At 43.0% G+C, this 19,368-nt stretch overlaps 1 protein-coding gene across 1 annotated transcript in view; it reads left to right on the top strand.

Moving 5' to 3' along the window:
• The window catches only part of hydin (HYDIN axonemal central pair apparatus protein), a 654,146-nt gene that overhangs the window by 606,829 nt on the left and 27,949 nt on the right, over positions 1-19,368 (top strand). Inside the window, exons 78-82 of the mRNA XM_059651568.1 lie at positions 5,849-6,007; positions 9,127-9,407; positions 11,027-11,246; positions 15,754-15,966; positions 17,692-17,855. Coding sequence (XP_059507551.1) covers positions 5,849-6,007; positions 9,127-9,407; positions 11,027-11,246; positions 15,754-15,966; positions 17,692-17,855 — 1,037 coding nt within the window. The remainder of the gene's footprint in view (positions 1-5,848; positions 6,008-9,126; positions 9,408-11,026; positions 11,247-15,753; positions 15,967-17,691; positions 17,856-19,368) is intronic.

Genomic DNA, 19,368 nt, shown 5'->3' with positions numbered 1-19,368 from the left:
TGGTGTTCCCTTATGTCTGCTGCCTTTGTCCTCCTAAATGGAAGTGGTTGTGGGTTTGGAATGTGCTGTCTGAGGATCTTTGGTGAATTTCTGCAGTGCATTTTGTAGATAGTGCACACTGCTACGACTGAGCGTCGGCATTGTAGTGAGTGGATATTTGTGGATATAGTGGTTGCTTTGTCCTGGACAGTGTCAAGCTTCTTGAGTGTTGTTGAGGCTACACTCATCCAGGCAAGTGGGAAGTATTCCATCACACTCGTGGCTTGTGCCTTAATGATGGCGGACAGGCTTTGATGAGTCAGGAGGTGAGTTAGTCACCGCAGTATTTCTAGCTTCTGGCCTGCTTTTGTAGCCACTGTGTTTATGTAGTGAGTCCAGGTGAGTTTCTGGTCAATGATAACCCCCAGGATGTTGATAGTGGCAGATTTAGTGACGGTAATACCATTGATTGTCAAGGAGTGGTGATTCAATGGTCTCTTATTGGTGATGGTCATAGCCTGGCCTTTGTGTGGCATGAGTGGCACTTGCCACTTGTCAGCCCAAGCCAGGATATTGTCCAGATCTTGTTGCATTTGAACATGGACTGCTTCAGTATTTGAGAAGTTACAAATGGTGCTGAACATTGTGTGATGAACATCCCCACTTCTGATCTGATGATGGAGAGAAGGTCATTGATGAAGCTGCTGAAGATGGTTGGCCGAGGGTACTACTCTGAGGAACTCCTGCAGAGATGTCCTGAAACTGAGTTGATTTCCCTCCCACAACCATGGCCATCTTCCTCTGCATCAGGCATGACTCCAACCAGCAAAGATTTTGCCCCCCGGATACCCATTGATTCCAGTTTTGTTAGGGCTCCTTGATGCCACACTCGGTCAAATGCAGCCTTGAAGCCAAGGGCTGCCACTCTCACCTCATCTGTGGAATTCAGCTCTTTTGTCTATGTTTAAACCAAGGCTGTAGTGAGGTCAGGAGTTGAGTGATCCTGGCAGAGTCCAAACTAGGCATCATTGAGCAGGTTATTGCTGAACTGGTGCTGCTTGATAGCACTGTTGATGACACCTTCAATCACTTTACTGATGATCGAAAGGAGACTCGATGAGGTCGTAATTGGCCGGGTTGGGTTTATCCTGCTTTCTGTGTACACGACATACTTGGGCAATTTTCCACATTGCCAAGTAGATACATAGAACATAGAACTAGTGTTGTAACTGTACATGGTAGCAAGTTCTGGAACACAAGTCTTCAGTACTGTTGCTGGAATGTTGTCAGGGCCCATAGCCTTTGCAGTATCCAGTGTCTGTAACCATTTCTTGATATCATCTGGAGTGAATCAAATTGACTGAAGACTGGTATCTGAAATGCTGGGAATGCTTCAGCCTTATCTCTTGCTCTGATGTGCTGGGCTCTTCCATCCTTCAGGATGGGGATATTTGTGGAGCCTCCTCCTCCAGTGAGTTGTTTAATTGTCCACCACCATTCATGACTGGATGTGGCAGGGCTGCAGAACTTAGATCTGACCCGTTGGTTGTGGGATCACTTAGCTCTGTGCATCATTTGCTTCTTTCACTGTTTGGAGTGCAAGTATCCTTGCTTACCATATTGTAGGTTTTTATTGTGATTCACTCTATGTAAAATAAACAGCAACATTTTATTTGCTGAAAAAATGCTTTATCTGAGGATTACAATTTGTACTCAACAGTGTGCAATCATTAGCAAACAGACTCATTTCTGACCTTTTGATGGAAAAAAAGTCTTTGATGAAGCAAAGAGAGAAAACATTTCTCCTCATTGCTATCACAGATGCGAGATTCCTTATTTTTAAACTGGGCCCTGAGTTTTGGTCTATTGCTATGTGGAAACAACTTCTCTGCATCTGCCTGATCAAATTCCATCAAAATCTTGACTTTCAATCAGATCATCTCTCAATTTTCTAAACTCCAATGGATACAGGCCCAAGCTGTCCAACATTTTCCTCATATGACAACCCCTTCATCCCAGGAGTCAGTCAAAGGAACCTTCCCTGAATTGCTTCCATTCAAATTATATCATAGAATTATATAGGACGGAAACAGACCCTTTGGTCCAACTTATCCATACCAACCAGACATGCCAATTTGAACTAGTCCCATTTGCCAGAATTTTGCCCATATCCTTCTACACCATTCCTATTCATGTACCCATCCAGATGTCTATTAAATGTTGTAATAATGCCTGCCTCCACCACTTCCTCTGGCAATTTGTTCCATACGTGCATCAACTTCTATGTGAAATGTCTTTAGATCCTTTCTAAATCTTTCCCCTTTCACCATAAACCTATGCCCTCTGGTTTTGGACTCCCCCTCTTGCAAGAAAAAGACCTTGGCTGTCCACCCTATCCATGCCCCTCATGATTTTATAAACCTCTGTAAGGTCACTGCTCAGCCTCTAACGCTGCATGGAGAAAAAGCCCCAGCCTATTCAGCCTCTCCCTATAACTCAAACCCTCCAGTCCTGGAAAATCCTTGTAAATTTTTTCTGCACATTCCCAAGTTTAACAACATCCCTCCTATAGAAGGGTGACCAGAACTGTACGCAGTATTCTAAAAGTGAACTAACCAATATCCTATACAGCCACAACATGGCCTCCCAAATCGTATACTCAATGTTCTGACCTATGAGAATCTAAGCGGCATGGTGCCTCAGTGGTTAGCACTGCAACCTCCCAGCATCAGGGACCCAGGTTCGATTCCAGCTTCAGGCGACTGTCTGTGCGGAGCTTGCACACTCTCCCCGTGTCTGCGTGGGTTTCCTCCGGGTGCTCCAGTTTCCTCCCACAGTCCAAAGATGTGTAGGCTAGGTGGATTGACCATGCTAAACTGCTCATAGTGCTCAGGGGTGTGTGGGTTATAGGGGGATGGGACTCGGTGGGATGCTCCAAGGGGCAGTGTGGACTTGTTGGGCTGAAGGGCCTGTTCCCCCACTGTAAGGAATTAAAGAAAAATGAAGGCAAGTGTGCCAAATGTCTCCTTTACCCTGTCTACCTGCAAGTCTGCTTTCAAGGAACTATATACCTGCAGCCCTAAGTTTCTCTGTTCAGCAATACTCCCCAGTGCCCTGCCATCAACTGTATAATTTCTGCCCTAGTTGGCCTTATCAAAATGCAACACCTCACATTTATCTAGATTAAACTCCATCTGTGACTCCTCAGCCCATTGATCCATCTGATCAAAGTCCGTTGTACTCTCAGACAATTTTCTTCACTGTCCACTACACCACCAATTTTGGTGTCATCTGCAAACTTACTAACCATATCTCCTATATTCACATCCAAATCATTTATATAATATTTATTTACATCATTTCTTAAATAAGAAGACCAAGACTTTATGCAGTACTTCAGACATGGTGTCACCAATACCTTGCACAACTATGGTAAACTTTCTTAATTTTTATATTCTTTTCACGTAGTACTAAACAGCAACATTTTATTTGACTTTCTCATTACTTGCAATACTGTACTGACATTGCGTGATTCATTAAACCAATTCCCTCAGGCCCCTCTTTACCGTAAAGTTCTATACTCTCTCCTTTGCATTGTATATGTTTTTTCCTTCTTGCCAAAGCGGGAAACCTCACATTTTCCAATGTTATTACACAATCTATTAAATTTTTACTCCTGACTTAACCTATCTCTATCCCTTTGCAGACTCCATATATCACCTTCATCACTTACTTTCCTACCCAACTTTATGTCATCAGCAAATTTAGCAATATGCCTTCTTCCAAGCCATTGATATAAATTGCAAGTAGTTAAGGCGTCAGCATTGATCTCTGTGGAACTCCTCTGTTTACATCTTTCCAATCTGAAAATGAGCCATTTCTACCTACACTAACCAATCCTCTACTCATGTTAATTTAAGCCTCTGAAAGCGTGGCCATTTGTCTGGTCTCGTAACCTTTAATGTGGCACCTTACCAAATGTCTTTTGGAAATCCAAGTAAACCATGTCTACAGGCTCTTTATTACCCATATTGCTCATTATTTCCTCAAAGAATAAACAAACTTTAATATTGAAATACAATAAATAAGTCAAACATGATTTCTTTTTCACAAAGCCACTGTAACTCTGACTGATGGCATTCAAATGTTCTAAGAGTTTTCCTAGAGCTTCTTTCAGAATAGCCTCTTGTATTTCCCTAACCAAAAAGAGTATTTGAGAGGCAGGATTTCAAATCTGAGGTTAACATCATTTTTACTGTAGCAGTGATCCCTGCATTCCTGTTAGTTATGAGATCTGAACTATCTATAACTCAAAACCCACTGAAAAAGTACTTATCAGCAATGATTGAATGGAGCAGCAGGTTTGATAGGCAGAATGGCCTAATTTCCATTCCTATGTCTTATGCTGTCATCAGCTGTGACTTCAGAAAATCGCCCAAATACAATGGCAAGAAAGTATGGCCAACAGCAGCCTATCCGTCCTCTCTCAAACTAACCTGTCCCACACTGAGCTGCTATTCATGCAAAACGAGATTGGCTGAGCATGAAATACTATTCATGTCCCTCACACTGTTCAGTTTAGAACTTGATCATGGGAGGAGACTCCCAGGAGGACTTATTTCTCTTGAATCTGTTTCTCCTGATCTTCTGCCTTAACAAAAGCTGAGAGTAAAATTCTCATGACATCTTTGCTTTCCTGTAAAGATTGTAGGCAACTGGATATAAGAAAGGGTAGAAGAAACCTGCTTTTATATGGTATCTTTTGTGACCTTAGGACATCTCAAAGTGCTTTAACATAGAACATAGAACAATACAGCACAGAACAGGCCCTTCGGCCCAAGATGTTGCGCTGACCTGTGAACTAATCTAAGCCCATCCCCCTACTCTGTCCCATCATCATCCATATGCTTACCCAAGGACTGTTTAAATGCCCCTAATGTGGCTGAGTTAACTACATTGGCAGGCAGGGTGTTCCATGCCCTTACCACTCTCTGAGTAAAAAACCTGCCTCTGACATCTGTCTTAAATCCAACACCCCTCAAGTTGTAGCTATGCCCCCTCGTACAAGCTGATCTCATCATCCTAGGAAAAAGATGCTCACTGTCCACCCTAACTAATCCTCAGATCATCTTGTAGGTCTCTATTAAATCCCCTCTTAGCCTTCTTCTCTCCAATGAGAACAGACCCAAGTCCCTCAGCCTTTCTTCATAGGGCCTTCGCTCCAGACCAGGCAACATCTTGGTAAATCTCCTCTGCACCTTTTCCAATGCTTCCACATCCTTCCTGTAATGGGGTGACCAGAACTGTACGCAATATTCCAAGTGAGGCTGCACTAGCATTTTGTGCAGTTGCAGTATGACATCACGGCTCCGGAACTCAATCCCTCTACCATTAAAACCTAACACACTGTAAGCCTTCTTAACAGCACTATCAACCTGGGTGGCAACTTTCAGGGATCTGTGTTGTCCCTGATTAAGTGTTGTCCCTGTTGAAATGTGGCAAATGCAACTCAGAATTTGTGCTCTGTCGAGCCCCATAAACATTTACAGGTACTTTGGTGAACTCTTGTGTAAGCTGGAGTGTAGCAGCCTATGTACTTGCTATTGACTCTGCACAATTTTTCCTTCACTTTTCTACATGTTGCTGTGTCAAAATCCTGAAATTGCCTCCCTAACGTCATTATGGGTCAACCCACAGCATGTGGGCTGCAGTGGTTCAAGAAGGCAGCTCACCACCACCTTCTCAAGGACACCTAGGCACAGGCATTAAATTGCTGACCAGCCAGTGATGCCCACATCCCACAAATGAATGAAAAAAATCATTTTAACATAAGTTATAGTGACAGCACTGTCTCCTTTCCACCTCTCAGATTGAAGTTGTCAATCACAAGGACAAGGTGGTCGATTTGCAAGCTCCAAGGGTTGGACAGGTTGTGAAGAAAGTCGTGCCAATAGTCAACAGAAGCAGGGTACCCTTGACATTCACACTCGCTGTGAATCCCAACCAACAACTTCTTCAGAACCCAAAGGTATGGACTGCTAAAACTCCTTATTCTTACAGTGCAATCTATCCCGAATGTCTAATGTGATGACATCTTCCTTTAACCACTATATGTTAGGGACATTGTAAACAGCAGGAGAATTCTTCCAATCCGTACATGTTACAGAATTATAAAGTCATAGAGTGATAAAATGAATAGAGAATAGCCCGCCATTCAGCCCACCATGTCAATGTTTCTTGAACAAGTCTGCAACATTTGCAAATCTGCAGTCTGGAGGCAACAGCCCTGCATCTAAAGGATGAGAGGAAGATCATGGCGGGTGCCTCACCAGTTTACACCATTAATCAGCTTATCTCCTCAGATCGATCTAATCTGACTTTAGGTCCAGCTAGCCCTTCTAATACCTCTTTTATATCAATTATTAGCCCATTAGTGTGTAACTATCTCCTACTTCACCACAACTTTGGCAGCATCTTTTCCTTTGTGGAGATGGTTACAAAGTACTCATTCATTATATCAGCCATATATTCTGCATCCAGCCATTAATCTCCTTTGTGTGTCCTAATGAGGCCTACTCCCTCCTTTACAACCCTTTTACCATGACCTGACTTCAGAATGAGTTTTCCTTCTCCAGTTGGGTGTGCAGAATCAGGAAAATTACAAACTCTGCAAGCCTGACTTCAAACAAAGTACCATGGTTGGACTAATTTCTGTTTTGGGTTGAGACTCTGATGGTGGTGTGGGAGTCAGGCTCTCTGCCTGTGAAAAGAGTTCAGAGGGAACCACTGGTAGGAGACAGAGGGTGGGGGTACAGGGTTGCTTTTTGGACTGGAGGCTGATGACCAGCGATGTGCCACAAGGATCAGTGCTGGGTCCACTGTCTTTCGTCATTTATATAAATAGGTGGCATGGTTAGTAAGTTTGCAGATGACACCAAAATAGGTGGCATAGTGGTCAGTGAAGATTACCTCAGAGTGCAACGGGTTTTTGATCAAATGGTCCAAGGGGCTGAAGAGTGGCGGACAGAGTTTAATTTAGATAAGTGTGAGGTGTTACATTTTGGTAAGGCAATTGAGAGCAAGACTTAAACAATTAATTGTAGGGGTATGTTGCTGAATAAACAGATCTAGGGGTGCAAGTGCACAGTTCCTTGAAAGTGGAGTTGCAGGTAGGCAGGGTGATGAAGGAGGCGTTTAGCATGCTTGCCTTCAATGGTCAGAACATTGAGGGCATGAGCTGGAGTAGTGAGGTTGAAAATAACATTTCTGCTGTCAACTGACATCAGGATCTACCTATCCTGAATACATCCAGTGCACAATCTCAATGCCCGCACTAACATCCTACTCAAAATCTCATACAATTATGTCCATACCAAGAGTGTGTGCTCATGACCCTGGAACAGCAGATCTTAGTCTGGGGATGTCTACGTCCTGGGACCAGTCAGTTTGAGCTAATCTGGGAGAATTAGTACCTTGGTCATTCAATACTATGACCACAATCTACTAACCACCTAATCTGTGTTATGATCTGCCGAGGGACCAGTAACTTTTATTCTTAACGTAGGTATTTTATGAGATTCAAGAAAATAAAGCCCCAAAATTCTACTATTTTGAACAAATAACAATGAACTTAACAACATTAGCAGAGCAATGCAATCGAAATGCACCTACAACTTATTTCTCACATCCGGAGTTAACATCTAATAAATATGGGTATTGATGTCCCGCAAAACACATCAAATAGTAAATGCAATCAAGACTGATCCCACAAATTTCTTAGTAATTACCCCTGAATGTAATGACACAAGTCCATTAACCATCAAATATAGTTGAACATCACAAGGGATCACAGTTTTTTACATTTGCAGATCTGGCCTTGAAGCTCCATCTCAAGACCCCCTCTGTCATAGGCTGTCTGAACCTCCCTCAATCTAATCAATCATCCATCTTTCCTACAGATGAGCTCCCCTGCACTCCAAAACTACATCCAGTACACATTAACAAGCATAACACTAGATCTTCACTGGCAGTCAGTTTCACTGAGTCAGTGCCGTCTCTAGGAATTGTGTCAAACAAATATTACTTGCATGCTTTCCAACCCCTATTGAAGTATTAATGCTCACAGTTTTTTTCCAAACTCCTCATGGGATTCCCCCAACACAAACAAGAAATATTCTCACTTTCCTAGCTCCATAGGACTTCTTCTGAGTACTGACTCTAACACTTAGCTGCCTACTAATTCCTAGAACTTTGCCTAAATTGTAACAGCATAGGGCCTTTCAACTACTCCTCATTCCTTGCTGAGAACCTTATTTACAACCTGTGCAGCTCAACTGACTTCTAAGCAGTAAAGCTAACTACAATGCTTCTAACATGCAGTCATCTTCTATTCATTTTCCACATTCTCACTCATTGATTATAATCTTCAAACTCCTTGTCATTGGCCCTTGAACTGTCCTGAGTAACCTATCAAAGTCTTCGTATAAGCTCCTCCATGATAACTGAGCTGAATTGAAGGCAGCTCTTGGCAGTGAGTGCTCTCACTATTGCAATTCACAGATTGTTAGCTTCTGAGCACAAAAAATGCTTACAAAGGGAACAATTCATCAGTGCTACCACGTCCTATTCCAGATGAAAATGATGTAGAATCTTAACATCCCTGCAGTATGGAAGCAGGCCATTCAGCCATTAAGTCCACACTGACCCTCCAAAGAGCCGCCCACGCAGCTGCATCCTCCAACTCTTATCCCTGTAATCCCATATTTCCCATTGCTATTCCACCTAGCCTGCATATCCCTGGACACTACTGGCATTTTAGCATGGTCAATTCACCTAACCTGCACACCTCTGGACTGTGGGAGGAAACCAGAGCATCTGGAGGAAACCCAAGCAGAAATGGAGAGAATGTGCAAACTCCACACAGACAGTCATCAGAGAGTGAGGCAACAGTGCTAACCACGGAGCCATCGTGACTTATGTCTAGGTAGTCATAACTCCTTAATGCAGTAGAAATGGCTTTGATCTGTCGGTCGTCACTGGAAAATTAAAACAGTGAAAGTGTTTCTAAGCTAATTAAACTTACAATTACCATTTTGGGGTCCATTTAGTCTGAATGCTGTCTATTAGCTTCATCTTTATCTTTTTCAGGTTCTAAGTCTGTCGCCGCTTACCAGCATCAAGCTGGATGCACAGGGAGGCACTTGTGATGTGGTGGTGACTTTCTCTCCAACCTACCGAATTCCCCAGTTTGCAGAGGAAGTGATGATGGAGTGCGTTGGCGTCTCAAAACCTCTATTTGTGATACGAGGGTGCTGCCAGGGAATTGAGATATCACTGGACCAAAACTGTATCGCATTTGGATCGGTTGTTCTCCGTAGCTCAGTCACACGGCTGATTGTGCTAGAAAATATTGGAGATATTGGTGCAAGGTACACAGATCATTACCAACCTGAGGTGTCTTGTCTAAAACAGGAGATGCTGCACACATTTAGGGGGATCTCAACTTCGTCCACTTGTTCCTAGGAACCCTGAGTTTAGGTATCAATGTTGGCCGGGCAGGTCACACTGTCACCTCTGAGTCTGAATAGTTTTCAATCCATGCCATCATTTTGAACACAAATATCAATCTCCAGTCCCAGTGATGAGAGTGCTGTACTGGTAGGGGTACCTTCTTTGGGGTGAATCCGTAAACTGAGATGTTATGTTACTCTGTTGGTTTGTGGGTTGTGACCCCGGTAACAAAACAAGCGTTTATTCCAAACCAAGACAGGAATTGCTGGAGAAACTCAGCAGGTCTGGCAGCATCTGTGGAAAGAAAGCAGAATTAACATTTCAAGTCCAGTGGTCCTTCTTCAGAACTCAGAAGTATTATCTTTTTAGTACATTCTTTTATGGGATGTGGATGTGACTGGGTGGATCAATATTTGTTCCGCATCCCCAGCAACTCTGGAGAAGGTGTGGTGACCTGCCTTCTTGAACAACTATAGTCCTTGGAATGTAGGAATACCTGTAGTGTTTGTAGGAAATATGTTCCACAATTTTAACCTGGCGACACTGAAGGAACAGCGGTATGGTCCCAGGTTAGGATGGTGACCACTTGAAGGTGAAGTTGCAGGTGGTGGTGGTCATATCCATGTGCTGCTTCTTCTGGATGGTAGATGTCATGACTTTGGAAAGTGCTTTTGAAGGACTCTTGCTGAATTGATACAGTACATCGTTTCGGTGATACAGACTACTGCCATTGTGCAACCTTCAGTGTCCTGATTGTGCCTTGTAAATGGGTGGACAAACTTTGCAGAGTCACAAAGAGAGTTATTAACTGCAGAATTTCTATCCTCCGACCTGTTGTTATAGCCACAGTATTTATATGGCTGGTCCATTCTAGTTTTTACTCAATGGTAACCCCCCCAGGACGTTGATAATAAGATATTCAGCAATGGTAATACCGTTGAATGCCAATGACAGTTGATTTGGCTCTTTATCATTAGAGGTAGTCATTACCTGGCACTTGTGTGGCAATAAAATGACTTTCCACTTTCGACTGTTGGGCTTCACCTTCAACTCCTTTGTGCTTGGTGTGACTCCAACCAGCAGATAAACTTTACCCTACCTCTACGGACATCAGTTTCTTTGGGAATTCTTCATGTCATCTCAAATTGCATTGTCTTGACATTAAGTGCAGTCACTCTCACTTGGTCTTGGGAATTCAGCTGTATTGTCTTTTTTTGAAATGAGCTTAATTAGTTTGAGTTGTCCTGGTAAAATCAAACTGAGCATAAGAAAGCAGCTTTTCCTGAGTTAATGTCACTGTCAACAGCAGTTTCTATCACTTCGTGATGATTGAAAATAGATTTCATTTGTTTTGTTTTTGTGGAAAGAATGTACCTAGATAGTTTTCCATTCATGAAATGATTTTTTTTAAATCCAGTTTGGTGTCAAATTCTATGCCTTAGAATATTTTACTATTTTAACGGTGCTATGTAAATTCAGGTTTCTGTTGTCATTCCATCGCGTTCACAATGAATTAAACCTCTCCTTTATGTTGCAGCTTTAAATGGGATGTTGAGAAGTTTAAGCCTCACTTTTCAATTTCCCCTGTGGAGGGCTACATCTCCCCGGGAATGCAGGTGTCACTGGAAGTGAAATTTCATCCCGTTAAAGTGCATGCAGACATTCGTTTGGAAAATGTGCAATGCTTTATCGAAGGAACAAAATCTCTCTATCTCTACCTGACTGGTTCATGTGTGGCACCAACAGCTATGAAAGAGGTACAACCACTTTGTATGTGTACATTGGCAACTGTGTTCCCTGCTTTACAAGAGTGGCTGCGCTTCAGAAAGACTTCACTATCTACAGATAGGTTTTGATATTTTGATGGCACCTATAGATTCTATAGAAATGCCAGGCCTTCCCTTTCTTTGTTGTTCCATTTTTTCTTTCCTTCTCTCTGTTTCTTACTCTTTCCTTTATCAGACTTGGTGTCATCTAGTCATCTAAATCTGACATCTAGTATTGTGTTTGAAGTCATCAATTTTTCTACCGAGTTAAAATCACCCTGTAGAAATTGGTTTATGATGAAGGTCCTTGGACTTATCATTCTAAAACTGCTCTGGTAGTAGTCAATTGTAAGCAAAGTAATTGCAAATGCTGTGGCTTAATGGTAACATCTTTAGACTAGTGATCCTCTACTACAGGCTAATGTTTTGAGGGTGTGGGTTCAAATCCCACCATTGCAGATGTGGAAATTTAAATTTAATTGAAAAATTGCAATAAACACCTAGCCTAATGGTGATGATATTACCACTGTTGAATGCCATAAAATTGGTCGTAAAAAGGGGTGCTGCAGTTCCCAAAATATCTGTCAGGTTGGGTGAGCCACAGTAGTATGGAGTTGACATTGGCTGTCAGGTACTGTGCAGGATGGTGGTGACTGCTCCCACATGTCTGAGGGCTCCATGGGGCTCTGCACTTGGCCTCTGCTCGCCTGAGTGAAAACAGTAACTCAGTCAAACTTTCCTCAGGAGCAGGCTACACACAAGGAGATGAAGCTTTGCACACATGCACTGAAACAGCAACACACCAGAAGGATTCAAGCTGCCACTTTATTTTGTACCCGTTTCTGATTGTAGTGAAGTTGTTTTGAATACACTTCTGACTCATCATTCATGTGCATCACAATACCCCATGTTTAACATTCGCAGAGGTGTCCATTGTTATATGCCCAGTTACGGATTCCAGAAGAAATTCATGTGAAATATACTGAAAATAAAAAATGCTGGAATTACAGCAGGTCAGGCAGCATCCATAAAGAGATAGCAAGCTAAGGTGTGGTTCGGTAGCTCAGTGGTTAGCACTTCTGCCTCACAGCACCAGCGACCTGAGTTTGATTCCAGCCTTGGGCAAGTGTCTGTGTGGAGTTTGGACATTCTCTCTGTGCCAGTCTGGGGTTGCTCCAGTTTCCTCCTACTGTCCAAAGATGTGCAGGTTAGGTGGATTCACCACAGGAAATGCAGAGTCACAGGGATAGGGTAGGGGCGTGGGCCTGAGTGGGATGCTCTTTGGAGTGTTGGATTTGATGGGCTGATTGGCCTGCTTCCATACTGTTAGGATTCTGATGTTTTGAGTCTAGCTGACTCTTCATGAAGCACCATCTAGCCTGGAAAAGCTTACTGTCTCTCCATGGAAGCCACCCAACCTGTTGTGATTTCCAGCATTTTTGTTTTCAGTACGGATTCCAGCAACTGCAGTAATTTGCTCCTTCATGTGAAATGTGTAGTACTGGAGAGAGTAAATTTTGCTGCCAGTAAATTTTGACAGTGTGTAATTAAGGTGATCAGTAGATAGAGCAACAGCTGGTTAAAAGGTTCGTTGGAATCCCCCATCCACAGGATGAAGCCCTCTTTATAACACAGATTGACAGTCAGTCAGCTTGCTCTCAAATTGTTCCTCCATTTTTTTCTGGCCCTTTCCGAAGACTTCAGCTCATCAGGGGTCTGAGCTCATGGAAAAGAGACACGGACCTGGTGAACTAATGTGAGAGAGAGGAACGATGTCACACCCAGTGTTCCACTCCACCTGTGGAAACATTTTGGGAGCAGGGTGGAGAGTAAGGCTGCCTGGCCCCTCCCACGCTGGGAGAGTGAATTCTCCTAGTTCCAACCTTCCTGCCATCAACTGAAACCATGCCTAGCAACGAGGCCTAATTACTGTGAGCAAAGCAGCAGCTACAAAATGGATTCCACCCCTAAGACACACTGCCACAAGTTTCCTGGCGGTGTCAATGCCAAGGAGTGTTGCATATGCCATAGAAATCCAACAACTGAGCAAAAATAACCCTGTCTGCTGGAGCTGCAGTGAGATAAAACCTGGAGAGAATAATGGACATCCTGCATCCCTATCCCTACCTCCCTCACCACAAATTCCGGGAGCAGAGTGGCAGGGCTGTTGATTCTTGCTGGGCTATGGATACCCAAATGCCACATCACCCACTGCCCATGTGACCAGACTTCGCATGGGACACAAAGTTATTTGTCCTTGATGAATGCTCATCACCAATACTAGAGTGTTAGTCAGCTGATATGAAATGAGGTATACCTAAAACTCTGCTCACAGTATCCATCAGATCAACCTTGTAATATGAATGAGAAGGGACCACAGTGCAGACACATGCAACATGTGATGTCAGCTGGAAGAGAATTCAATTTTGACACCCCTCCCCAACACACACACAGGTTATGCAGTTCAACAGCAAATGAACACGAGACCATTAACTGCTGTGAGGTACAATGTAGTGCAAGACTGTAGAATTCTTCAATTTTAAAAAAATATGTTGGCCATCTCTAATTGCCCAGAGGGCAGTTAAAAGTCAGCCACATTGCTGTGTGTCTGAAGTCACATGTAGATCAGGTAAGGACCATGTAGACCAAAATCCTTGAAAACTCCTCTTCTAAACACCTTGTGATATTATTCAAGCTCAATAGTGCTTCAAAGTTTAGTTAGAGCAAGTGGATAGTGGGAATAGGTATGCCAGTAACATTTGCTAGAACAGGTTCTTTTTCTGATTGCTATTATAGATGTTAATCACCCAAGAGGTGATGGTTTTGTTACAGAGTTCTTTCAGTTATTCCTTTCATGTCCCAACAAGGTGAACCAGCATCCCTGTCCACTTTCTGCAGGGACTGTTCACTCCATGACTCCTTCGTCAGCTTCAAACTCCCCAACAACCCCACCACCACACCAAGTGCCTTTTCCTGCAACACCTGTTACACCTGCCCCTCTGATCTCTGTGCAAGGCCCCAGACAATCCTTCCAAATCCAGCAGAGATTCACCTACACTTCATCCAACCTGATTTATTGGATCCATTGCTCCTAATGTGGTCTCCTCTATATCAGGAAGACCAAACACATCTGCATCTGCATTTTGCCCACACCAACCAACCCTACTTTCCTGTAACCATCCACCTTAACACCACCTCCCACTCCCCTGTCAGAGTGAGGCCAAATGTAATCTGGAGGAACAACGCCTCATATTTCACCTTGGGAGCCCAATGGCCTGAATATTGACTTCACCAGCTTCAAGATCTCTCCACCCCCAATCTGTCCATCTTCCTACTCACCCATCCATTCCACCCTTCCCACTGACCAACCACAATAACCCCTCAGCGGCATCCACCTATCTCCATCTTACCTCCCTTCCTCCCAGCTCCACCCGCCCCCCCCACCCCCAGCCTCTATTTACTTCTGGGCTCCCCTCTCCTTCCCAGTCTCGATGAAAGGTTTCAGCTCGAAGCATTGACTTCCCTGCTCCTCGGTTGCTATCTGACCTGCCATGCTTTTTCAGCTCCACATTCATTGACCCTTCAGAAATAAACACTAGTTTGCCTTTGTTGTAACTCTATTCATCTGCTTCTTTACTTCCAGTGATTTGTGTGCCTGTATCATACAACTAATATAAATGCAAGTCTTCCCTGTTTTTCTTTTGTCATGCTCTTTCTGGGTTTGCATTAGTAATTTTGTAAACCAAATTAAGTGGGAGCAGTACCATACAAACTATCGGGTTAAAGTCTCAAAAAACAAATTACCGTAGACATAAAGCATTAAGTATGATGACAAGAATAACTTCATTTCAAGGCTGGAGAATATTACTTGAGGTCAATGTTGTGCCTAAAAGATAAACTCTGTTATAGAATTTTATTGATCTTTGCCAGGCTTCATTTAAAAAAGATAGAAATAATTTGCATTTATATTGTGCTTTTCCGATGCGTCAGAACCAATTAGGTAAAAAAAAAAATAGGTAATCAGTGTTGTAATTCATACTACTGGATAGAAATGAATTCCCCACAACTTTAATGATACATACTTGTTGGGTATAATTTTCCCATGATGGTGAGCCTGGAGGTGGGAAACTGGAGAATATATCCATCGATGAAAAGAGAAATTCTGTCTCTTCTGCATAAGAAGTAATGAATGCTGTAGATTTATGACTCTTTGAGAGAAGTAAGACCTCCTTATTTCTATTTTAAATTTGCCACCCCATAGCCTAAAGCTGTGAGCCCTCACTCTAGATTGCCCCACAAAGGGAAACATCTGCTCTGTGTCTATTTTGTCAATCCCCATTAGACCTTAATTCAGGAAGCATCACCAGACAATGAACCAAGGACCTGCCTTCAGCAGGTAACACATTAATGAATGGTCTGTGCAATTCTTTCCAAGTCTGGATACTACACAGATGGTGTTAAAATGTGTAATAACATCGCACTTTCATGTCACTTACAGATTCTCAATTTCAGCTGTCAAGTTCGGACTGCGCAGGTCCACGGCATTGTACTAACCAACCGCACCAACCAGGTCTGGAATCTGCAGCCCAAAATTGAAGGAGAGTATTGGAGTGGACCCAAGGTTATAACTGTGCAACCTCATCTGCCAAACCAGACCTATGATATCACATACAAGCCACTCACCATGACAATGGATGCCAAAAAGCATCAGGTAAAAAATAATGCCACTTGGCACAGAGTGATTTTGAACCTGTTCATAGGGTTGTCATTTAGGAGTCAAAGTGCCTGCTGGATTTGAATGCGTGTAGCTCACCCGCTCTGATTCCTTTTTCTATCCATCAGTTCTTAATCCAAGTCCCTCTCAAACTCTTTTTTCACTCATCAGAAGGCGCATATTCATCTGAAGATTATTTTGTGAATTCAAACAGAAAAGGAGAAAGGCACAGTGATTCAAACACATCAGCCTTTCTAAGTTTGAGAAACAGTATATATTTGAGCCTTCAGATTTGCAGTGGTGTTTAGCATCATCATAATAGGGAGCCACTCAAGATTAGTATACAAACGGCAGGAAAGGAGAGGACAGAAGACTAGGGGATGGCAATTAGAAGCTGAATCAAACACACTTTTCTGAGTTAGCCTTTGAAAGAGTAAAGTATTACATTGTACAGAGAAAGTGCACGGATTAGACTTATTGGTTACACTGGTTGACCTGAGTTTGGCAGGGCAACGGAATGATGAGAATTAAGGCCACTTTCTCTGCTGAAATCCCTGTGATTGTAAGAACATAGAAAAATGTGCTGGGCTTCAGGTGGGGTCAACTCAGAGAACCTATCTGCAGTGATATAGGGGCCACTGTCCTGTGGAACTTCAAACCACTGAATAAACAACTAAATTTATCACGTTCAGTGAGGTCTGTGAATGCATCAAGTGTAGAAAACATTGTAAACGACTTTTAGCCTTTTCTGTTCAGCTGTCACTGTCCATGTCAGTGATAGATTTGTAACAGATAAAAATAATTTGATTACTCGTGAACTTAGAAGCTGGCAGTCTTCTTTAAAAATCACAGTTACTAATCATAGAAAATCAATCTCGATCCATTACCTTCTACTCCTGCGTTTGCCATATTTGCCACATATCGTGCCTCTGATGACTCATGTACCGTATCTGGAAATATTATTTCCTGAACAAAGCTTATCTAATTTATCTATAGAACCTGGTTAAATCACACATTGAGTGCTTCTCACAGTTCCATTGCCATATAATGAAGAGAATTTAGGGCCTCTGGGGAATGAGCAAAACAGATTTACAAAGATGAAAACTATAACTCTGAGGTTATACCTGTCAGGGAAGAATGAACAGCCTGGGTGTCTTCTCAAGAGAAAAGTGGAAGACTGAGACAGAACCCAATTGAAGATTTTAAAATTATGAAAGGTGTTGATAAGGTGATAGAATGTGTGTCTTTATTTTGTTGAAAAGCATAGAAGAGGCAATCAATAAAACACAGTCATCTAGAAATCAAGTTGAGCATTCATTCATAAGGAATATCTTTACTGTGAGAATGTTAAAAATGGAAACTCACTACCAGATGTGTTTGAGGCGAATAATAGGGACAGGGAGTGAAATAATGGGCCCTGGTAATTTTCCTGTACCCAGACCACATTTCTCCTCCTTAACCTACTTTACCCCTAGATTACAGCAGCACGGAGGGAATCAGAGTGTCAGTAATTCCCCAGGTTCAGTATTGGTCAGTGTGTCACCAATTCCCAGGGTTCGGTATCGATCAGTGTGTCTCTAATTCCCCAAGTTCAGTATTGTTTTTGTGTCCTAATTACTTGGGTTCAGTATTGATTGTGTGTCTCTAATTCCCAGGGTTCAGTAATGATAAGTTTTTTTTTCACCAGCATCAGTATTGATCAGTACTTCTGTTGTCCTGCAGGGCTCTGTCTTTTTCCCATTGCCTGACGGTACGGGATTGCTCTACATGTTACAAGGAATTGCTGAGCCCCCAAAGGCTGTCGCAATTATAAATCGTGAAGTGCCTTGCAAGACGCTGCACACTGTGTTGTTATCAATTCACAACTGGCTCCCCAAACCACAACGGTAGGAATAAAATCACTACAAATATGGAATGGAATAATTCTCATTGATGATCATCTATCAGTGAATCAAGCTGGAAAGTCAGTTCAACATAGCTGCTGGCTTGTGCAATGCTCACTCCTTAGTGTAAGAGCTTTCTGCCAATCACTGCATTACACCTGCTAGGAATGCCAGCTAGGAAGGTCAAGTAAGGCAGTTATTGCTGGCACTGTATTCATCAAGCGTGCACACTTCTTGGGAGAAAGCTTGGGAACTGTCTGAAGGGGGTGGCCTCTCACACATCAGCATGTTTATCCTGCTGTGTTCCGCAGTGTATCGTCAAGACCCCAAAAAGATTTCATGTTAGTCCCCATCGTTAGCTCTTTGAAATGTCAGCTTGATTCTCAGTGACCCTCACAGCTTTGAATCAGAAAGCTCTTGGTTGCAAGCTTCAATCCTGGATGTGAGCAAACAGTGAAAGCGCCCTATTCTGTACACTGTGGAGGCAGTGATTCAGAAGGAAACTGCAGGGTCTGAGCCACTCCCTGAAGGGCTATGACTAGACAATATTCATCCCTCAACTGATACCTTCACATGTAGAATCCTTAATCATCCACCTCATTTGCTGTCCAGCAGTGCGGAAGTAGCTTTCTGATTTAACGTATATGACTAAAGTGACTGCAAGCGGATTGGTTAGATGCGTGAGCACCTTAGTTTAGTAGCACTGGTATAAGATGTGGTGGGGAGGTTGGAGGTGCAGACAAAGCGAGGATCTGACAGCATCACCGAGAAAACAGGCAAGGTGAGGACAATGTGCCACTCAGTCAGCATCACCTAAAGGAATGGGTGAGAAAGTGACCCAAGAAACTCAGAGGATAGCAACAACAGATGATGTGTCAAGACTGCAGCATGTGGAAGCTCCTAGACATCATTGCGACATTAAATGTCTGAAATTTAAGCCTCGTTGACTGTGACTTAATGAACTGGCATCTGAACTACTGCCTTGGCAAAACATCAGGGAGGGGTGAAACTATCAGTAGGCAGTCACAGCACTTAGGACAGGGTTTTTTTGATGTGCTGAGTGATCAGGGATTGTGAAGCAGGTATGGGGTCCGAGACCACATGTGCAGGAGTGTCAGCCTCGGCAATAATCTGGTAGATTATTATTTGGATGAGAGCGGGAGGGTTGCAGTTTGGCTGTGTAAACTGACCATGGCACCATGGTACAGGAAGCTGCTCAAGTGAGTGGAGTACAACGAACGCTGTGGTCATAGGTCATAATGTAGTGAAGAGGATTGACAGTGCTCTTTACAGGAAAGAATGAGAGTCTGGATGTTGTGTTGCCTGCCTGGTGCCAGGGCTTAGAACATCTACTCAGGGCTGGAAAGGAACCTGAGGCTGGAAAGACACAGCAAGCCAATCAGCATCTAGAAGAGGAGACATCAACATTTTCGGACTGAAGAAGGGTATTACCCGAAACATTGACTTCTCTTCCTCCAAATGCTGCCTGGCTTGCTGTGTTTTTCTAGCCTCCTGT

The sequence above is a fragment of the Stegostoma tigrinum genome, chromosome 16 (assembly GCF_030684315.1).
Source record: "Stegostoma tigrinum isolate sSteTig4 chromosome 16, sSteTig4.hap1, whole genome shotgun sequence".
NCBI lineage: Eukaryota > Metazoa > Chordata > Chondrichthyes > Orectolobiformes > Stegostomatidae > Stegostoma > Stegostoma tigrinum.
This window is presented reverse-complemented; position numbering and strand designations above follow the sequence as displayed.